The following is an 8236-nucleotide window of genomic DNA, read 5'->3' as shown; positions in this document are numbered from 1 at the left end:
TGCCGGCCTAAATTAGGCCGGCATTTTGAATGTGTTGTTGCTAAATTGTATCCACAGTGTCTTCAGAAAGTTATTTAATGTTATTTGGTAACAGGCCTTAGTGATTTCAGTGGTATCTGATGCTAGAGAAAACATGTCTTAAAAGAAAACAAAGACATTCTGTCAGTATTTCATGTGAGCTGAAACAGACAGTTTTTTTGTATATGGGGATGGGTGCTCTTTAAAGGTTGCAGTCTGGGGAGGGAATTCATTCAAGTGTCATACTTGCTGATATTTTCCTGGGAAATGAAAAGGAGGTTACAAAGTGCAATTATCAGCATTTTTTCTGGTAAACACTTAATCATGTCATTCTAGAGGGGTGTTATAGTAATAAAGGCAAACTAAAAATAGAAGAGCCAGGATAACTATGCACTACAGTGAAAGAAAATCTAGCATTAATAGCTAAGGATGTCCAAGCTATTTTGAAGTGACTTTTTTTTTTTTTTCAATACGGGTAAAATCTGAGGCAATATCACTAAGTCTTTATTTTAGATTGACAGAAAAGAGAAAGAGAGGAATACTAGATCCTGATTCATAATTATCTTTTTTTGTACTGCTTTGAAGTTTATTAAAATGTTCATAATGTTGTCTGTGCACTACAATAGTTTGGGAGAAATATTGAAGTCGGAAGCAGAACATAAAGTATCTGCCCAAAAAACAGAAGACCTGTTTTGGATTACTGTACCATTTTCCTAACTGTGGGTTTTTGTTAAAATCAAGCTAATGGTATAAAAATAGCTATCCTCTGCCAATTAAATGTAGTGCTTGAAAAGCGTTTTTACATTGCTTAAACATTGGTCATCCCTTTAAGGGCTTTAACCCCAAAGTTGATGGTGCTAGTATATTTTTAATACTTGTATGTCTGAAATGGGCTAACTCTCCACTGCTCTTTAAGACAACCTGCTATTAATGGAAACAGTCTTCTTGGAGTCCTGTCCTCTAAATGTGCATCCTCTTTTTACTTACATTTTCACTGCAGTGGAAGTTCTTGTAGTGTGATGACAGGATATGACCTTTTGGCTTTGTGGAGAGCTCCTTCTGCCTCTTGTAAAGTATAGAACTATGTGCAGTGTTTGCACATGCTCTGATAATACTGAGTTAATTTGATCATTCTTTTCTCCCTGCCCAATCTCCCCAGTCACTTTTTACTGTTCTGTTATGACCTGTAATGTGAAAATTTGCACTACTGAGCTGTCTTTGTGATTCAATTTATTAAAACAAAGTTGACCGTAGATATTCATAGTTTAAAGGAATCTTAGATGCAGGTATAGATTATTATCACATTTGTTCTATGTATGGAACATCTAACTTATTTTTTTAATGGGTAACTAGGTTTAAAGTTTAGCCTCTATGTCAGTAGTGAAAACTGGATATAAAAGGGAAAAGGTTAATCCTAGAACTCATATCACTATATATTTCAGGTTTAATCTGTTACAGAGCTTATTCTCTCCACAACTACATGTGGTTTGTTGTCTTAGATATTTAACTAAATTTAATTTCTCAGATTAAAATAATGGTCAGCCCTTGCTATAAATGCTTACCATTATCTGGCTTAAGAGCTGATATTTCAATAAGCCAAATATGTAGCTCAGTAGTAGTTTATCCCCTGGCATGCCTAAGAGAACACTGATTCAGTGTGTGGTCTAGTTATCCCCCAATAGGGTTTTCCTTATTTAAGGAAACAGTCATCTGGTTTTGAATCGTAAATCTTGCACAAAAATATTTAACAATAAAAACAATTTAAAGAAACTGTGAAACTAAAAGAAAAAAAAAATGCCTCTCTGCATTACATACCTCATCTTCCAGAGATTCACCAAACTTTTTTTTTAGGTGTGGGTGCTGGAATTTCCCTGAAACAAAGTTTGTTTGACAGCATTTGCTAAGATTGTGTTTTTAAATAATCTTGAGGTGTGTGGTTTTTTGTTATGTTTAGTTTTTTTTAGGATAGTTTATCCACAGCCAACAATAAGCATTTTTTTTGGTACAACTACTTTTATTTTCTAAATCTTCTCTTTAGAGTAGCTAGCTCTGTTTGAGCTGTTGTACACCTCTAGCTGCAAGCTTTCTGAAGCACCCTCCCTCACAGTGTTGCATTAGTGTGTAAAACCAACTTTTTTTGCGAAGTGTTATGTAAAATTTTCTTGTTTTTAAAGCTTGGTTGAATATTTACAAGATTTCTTGCTGCTTTTTGACAATCTTCTATATTTATTTAGTAGAACAAATTTCAATATATTACTTGAAAATATGAAATAGAACTGAGTTAGCAATTGACTGGTCATGTGCTGTCTAGAAGTACAATATGCTGTGGTTAATTCTGCAGTAGGTTTGTTAATTTTGTTTATCTGCACTAAAATATGAGGATCTCCATTGTGTTTAACCATTCAAACTAAGGGTGTGATCTAAGACAGTAACGTGTTTAAAAGCTAAAACCTGGAACTTGTCAAGGGAGTAGACTATATTGAATCTTTTGCATGAATAATTTGTTGAAACTAACATAGCTGTGATATTTTGCCACTTCTTAAATGCTTTAAAAATTTTGGAAAGTCAGATTCCTCGTCAGTTGTGCTTTAAAATCAGACTTTTAAGAGTCAGTTTGCACAACGTGAGAACAATTAATTAACACTGCACCAAGGGTACTAGTAATTACACAGAGCTCTGTACGTTCTCTCTGCCTGTGTGATCCCTCTGCTCTGGGTTAGGCTGCCTTTATTAAATTGACAAAATGTAAAGGACCAAGTAAGTGGAAATCTTCCTCCCAAAAAATCTCTCAGAATTATTTTGGAAGAAACTTAATTGTTAACCCCCGTTTTATTCTAAATGTTATTGCTGATTTAATAGCTAAAAGTGATCCTGGTGCATCAGACGTAGCGTGTGTGTGTTCTGCAAGAAATGTAAGAGCTCCCTGTTTCTTAAGGCTGTTTAGAAATGGCATCCAACATTCAGTGCTCAGGTATGTTAGTAAGAAGTACTGTAGTCCTATGACGGCAAATGTGTGGATTTTTAAACATTTTGCCATAATTGCACAATTTTGCATTTTTACTTAATGTCATGTTACGTTTCTTAAAATAAACCTATTGTTGAAATATAATGACTCCAGCCATTTTTAATACTGTCTTTTCTGAATTAGGTAGAACTCTCAAGTGGAAATTCATTCAGTGACTGGGTTTTTTGGGACAAGTAACTCTTTTGCTCTACAGTCCTACTGTACTTTGAGGCAGTCTCACATTCCACTGTGATGGAAAGCACTGGGGCTTCCTTTCATTGTTGCATCCGTGTCTACTCCAACCACAGAGCTGCAAACTGATCACACATTAACTCGCACAAACAGAGCTGGCTTTAATATTTCTTTTTCAGGGTTGAGAGGTCTCGACACTTTTTCAGGACTGCTTAATATCATGTCAAATAGTGCTTTTGACTCCCGACAGTGGTTCCTATTAAGTATCACACAAAAGTGCCGCTTCTTATTGAACCTGTTACCATACCTATGAATTAGGGAAGTAGTGGTAAAAGGGGGGGCAAAGAGAGGTAAAGTCATCCACTCAAGGCTTGTCAGGATCTTTGAATATAATTACAGTCTCTTGCCACACAGCCAGCAACTTTTGGTTAAAAATTTCTCACTAGGTGCTTATAGAGTGTGTTCTCCAGGATTTCTGACTTTTTTTACTATTTTCACACTTCCCATGCTTGCAAACCCAATATTCTGTCAATGAATGTCTTCTGACTCAGCATTAATGGGCTGGGTTTTTCACTGCCTAGGCAGGCAGTGTGAAAAGGTCAATTCTGGATGACCTTGTGCTGTCAGGCCTATACTCTGATCTACAGTTCAGCATGTTAAACCCCCTCTACCAAGACTGAATACCCATCAGCAGCTGCTGTATGAAACCATTTCTAGGTATGATACCTATCCAATATGTTCCAAGTCCCTAAGCATTATGTGACTTCCAGGGGGTCACTTGGCATAATTTATTCTTTTTGCCTCCTCTGTCTGCATTGTCCTTCCTCTTCCTCCTTGCAGCCTCCTGATAGCACATGCTGAGCAGTGTTAATGTTTTTTTTCCATTCACAGACTTACCAACAGCAATAAAAGACTCAATCTTGAGAGGAGAAGCAAACTATCTTCTGCCGTCTGCAGTGCAGCATTTACTGCAGGAATTTTTCTGCCAAAACTAGGACTCTTTCATGTCTAAGCTGAAAGATGATTGAAGCAGCATTGCGGAGGTAAGTGAAGTGGCAGGCCCCGTCTGCATTTGTTTTGCAGAGAACTGAAAAGATCAGTGATGAAACTTAAATTGCCCTCTCTCCTAATGCTTGCCTTCACTTCCAGTGACCCACCTGAGGCCAGGACATTGTGACCACCTCAGTTAGGCAGGCAGGCCCAAGTAGAGCCAGCCCCAAGCTTTTCAAGCCACCTTCGGTTTCCTGGTAAGCACTAACCACTCCAGCCAGCCACTAACAGTGTACATAGTTGGCTGCAAATAGCTGACGTCCGTCTTTCAAGAGTTCGTGAATTATCTGCATGACCCAAACTCTCACTTTTACTGTTGTTCTTCCTACCATCAAACAAAGGGGACAAAATCTGATTCTGGTCACTCATAACTAAGAATGTTTCTCTGGTAGGATACTGTCATGTTGTTAGATGCATGAAACATAAGCTGCTAAAAGACAAAATGTTCTTGTGTGGTGCCATAAATATTAATGAGGACCACCCAAGGTAGTGTTACATTGGATAAAAAACTAGATGGCTGCTGTAAAAAGCTTTTAATAAATGTCCTCTTAATTTTTTTTATCCTAATCTAGTTTGATTTAATTTGGATCCTGTTCGTGGCAGCTTTTGTCGTAGAATCATAGAAATAGGGTCGGAAGGGACCTTGTAGATCTTCAAGTCCAACCCCCCGCCTGGGCAGGAGAAAAACTGGAAAAGAAACAACCTTTTTGGCAGCCAAAGACTAGCAGCACAGAAGCTGCTTAATTCTAAAAGCCTGAAGGAATTTCACCTTTCACAATGTCACTGTTAGACAAAAACATTTTTCAAAGGATTTAACCTCGGGAGAAGTGACTCCTATGAACTCTTGTTCTAGTGTGACCACAATCTCTTCAGCCAACAGCCTTCAATAACTAACTATAGTAAAGGGTGCCCAGGACAAAATGTTTTTATTTGAGATTCTCTGTGCTGATCAAGTGATGTTTTGGGGACTAGTCTATGATGTTCTATGGATCAATCCCATATAAAATGCTGACAGGTTTTGAGATCTTGACCCCCTGCCCTATTAATTGGTTGTCAGTCCAAAAGGGCTTGTAAATCCAACTTTTCAATGATAAAACTAAAAGCCATGAAATTGTGAGACAGGAAGACTTGCTACTGGAGAAACTATTTAATGGGTGGTTGGAATTTTATTTAAATGGATGACATTTCAGAGTTTACAACTTTGGTCTAATATGAAGTGAAAATGTGTAGATGTTTTATGCCAAATGCCAATTCTTAAGGAGGACTGGGCATAGTCCTACTCACATGCAGCTGACAAGGAGAGGAAGCAGGTAGTTTTACGCTTTATGACCTACTAGGGAAGTTGCTATTGTCTGAATGCTGGTTGGGGAGGGCACAGGGCTGGGATTCAGACAATCTGCATCTGCTGTTACCTGTGTTAACCCATTCTTATATCTATAAAAAAATTACTTCAAATCACCCCAAGGTTTGTTTCCATGATAACAGGAATAATATTAGTTGGCACTTAGCCCCTTCACTAACTGTTGGGGGAAGAGAACAAGAGTAATTTATTAAAAGTGGGAGCTAAATTAGAAGCTGCTTAATGGCTTTAATCTCCAGAGAGTGAAATTATGTTCATGTATTTTGGACAGCTATGGAAATCACTCATTGCCAAAATATTTATGCTCTTAAAATAGGTCAGATTTTGGTTTAAGCTACTTGAAGCCCTTTTACATTTCCTTTGTGATAGCCTAGTCCCTTCTAAAAATAGACTATTAAACTCTGGAAGACAAATAGTGGAAAGCAATTATATAGGTAGAGTTTTTTGCTGCTGCTGAGACATACATTCAGATGCATAAAGTATTTAGGTGCCTACCTCTCACTTGGAGCTAGGTGGCTAAATACCTTTACCAATCTATCTTTCTGGAGCTCTGATGGATTAGAGTTAAGGCAGGATAAGGCTTTTAATTTCTAATGTGTCCAGCTCAGCTGCAATATTTGCATTGAGGACAGTTTCACTGTGCTTAGCTTGGACCATGAACTTGTATCAGCCTATCTTACCCTCAGTTCTGTTTCTTGAACCTCAACCCCCTGCAGCTGTGTTCTGGATCATCAGTATGACTGGGGAATGTCTCAAATCTCCCAAATGGGGGTTTATCATACAAGTACTATGCAATCATTCCTATTAAAGTTCAGCTATATGCACTGTTGGGTTAGCTGACTGCTCTTCCATGAGTCCAACTCAACCTGCTCGTTATAGGACTAAAACATTTCCATGGTCTCTTTGTATTGCTCTAACCTTCTTTGAAGGGAGAATTTCCATCCTGTGCAGAAACCCAACACCAGGCTTCTGTCCCTCTTCCTTCCCAATAAGCCATCTAAGTAAGGGTTTGCATGAGACTTAAGTGTGGTATAGCTTCTAGAAAAGGGGTGAATTTCAGCCTAAAAGATTAACATGAGGCTGACAGGCTGATTCCAAGGGATCTGGTCTGGGTGAATTCGGTCATGCTGGGTGAGGAAGAAAGGAGCCAAGAGAAGCAAAACTTGAAGAGGAAATTAATCTTTATAGGAAAGGGTGGAAAAAACAGAAGGAGCTCTTGGCTAATAATCTAACGCAGAGGTGTCAACAAAGAGGGGAGGGCAGCCAGCAACTGCTGAAGCCACTGAACGGAGGGCAGCAAATGGAAGAGTTTGTGTGGCACTTGTTCCTGATGATGAAGAAAGAGAACTTCTTGTTAGTCAAGGGTCAGTGAATCTGCACGTCTGCCATTTGATGGTTGTTCTGGTTGCAGTTTGTGGAGGCACCAGAGGGTCTGAACCTTGCCTCCCATCATGACCTTTGGTCTTCACTGAAGCTGAACAGGGAGACAGGTTAACTTCATCTTTAAAAATCAATCAGACAGTGACCAGAAGGAGCCACAACAGCAAAGACCACTCCGGGGGCTTGCGTGGAACTCTCCCCTGGTAAGGAAGCAGCACACCCTGTTCATCGTAGGGGGAGAAAGGGGATCAGCGATTTTGTTACTCGGTGGTTTGCTTGGTTGTAATTTGCTGGCCATGTTTGGGGAGCAGGGTGCACGCTATGAAGAGACTGAGGGCCTCATCTCTACTGCAGAGGGGGCAGATCTTAGTCAAGTATGTGTATAAATAAAAAGTTGGATAGTTAAGCACATAATACAATGGATTTGTTCAAATACCTTTACTGAAAAACTATTTAACAAAAATGCATTTCAATGAGCAAATACTATGAGCAAATAATAAATGTGGGAATTGGAGAGGTGCGTCACAGTCAGCGCAATTCATTACGTTGTAAACTGGACTCTTCCTAATGAATTCTTGACAGCATGTTTAAAATCTGAAACTACTTTTTGTGAGTTGCAGGAAGGCAGCAAGGATAAGGATGGGTATTAGTGTGTTTCGATGTGCATAACTTTATCATAGCCTTTAAATGTGAAGCAAGATGTCTGCTACAAGAAATAATAATTACCTATTGTTTAGAAGGAGGCCATTAACAATATTTTGCCTACTTAGGATGCATTCAGGAATGGGATGTTCTTCAATTACATGGTATTCTATCTTGACTTGTATTTGTACAACAGACTTGATGTCATAAGATGAAGGGGGAGGCACAGTAAAAATGCACAGACCTGATAGCCACGCACAGTATAAGACTTGGAAAAAAAAATGAATTGCATGTAGTGTCTGGGTTACCTGATTCATCTTGGCCTTGTATCTGCTTACATTGTTTAAAATAATACATCAAGGCTGCTTTTCATTATTCTAGGGCATGTTCCCTTTCACACCTTCTAAGTGCTGTTAAAATGATCGGATACACGGAGAAGAGTTACTTAGTGGAGCATTGAAATGTAGAACCTACCAAATCAGGAGAGAGAGAGAGAGAACAAGTTTCTTTAGTCCAACAAAATAAAGGCTGAGAAGAGACACGTTGCTCTCTCTGATATGCACTGGGAGCTAAACACCAAGAAAAGGGGG

The 8236-nt window shown here is 38.7% G+C and overlaps 2 protein-coding genes across 3 annotated transcripts in view; both read left to right on the top strand.

The window, feature by feature from the left end:
* KBTBD8 (kelch repeat and BTB domain containing 8) overlaps window positions 1-3127 on the top strand; it is a 14974-nt gene extending 11847 nt beyond the window's left edge. Inside the window, exon 4 of one of the 2 annotated variants that reach the window (XM_019504797.1) lies at window positions 17-3127. In XM_019504797.1, the coding sequence (XP_019360342.1) occupies window positions 17-78 (62 nt within the window). In that variant the 3' untranslated portion in view covers window positions 79-3127. The remainder of the gene's footprint in view (window positions 1-16) is intronic. The other variant, XM_019504798.1, reaches the window with a different exon arrangement.
* A 3870-nt stretch (window positions 3128-6997) lies between these two features.
* Window positions 6998-8236, top strand: part of LOC109288991 (monocarboxylate transporter 2-like) — a 71818-nt gene continuing 70579 nt past the window's right edge. The window contains exon 1 of the mRNA XM_019504794.1: window positions 6998-7207. The gene's annotated coding sequence lies outside the window, so the exon portion shown is untranslated. The remainder of the gene's footprint in view (window positions 7208-8236) is intronic.

Source organism: Gavialis gangeticus, unplaced genomic scaffold (assembly GCF_001723915.1).
Source record: "Gavialis gangeticus isolate Ggan-Ray unplaced genomic scaffold, GavGan_comp1, whole genome shotgun sequence".
NCBI classification, from domain to species: domain Eukaryota; kingdom Metazoa; phylum Chordata; order Crocodylia; family Gavialidae; genus Gavialis; species Gavialis gangeticus.
The sequence above is the reverse complement of the archived record's forward strand: the minus strand, read 5'-3'. Positions and strand labels throughout refer to the sequence as shown.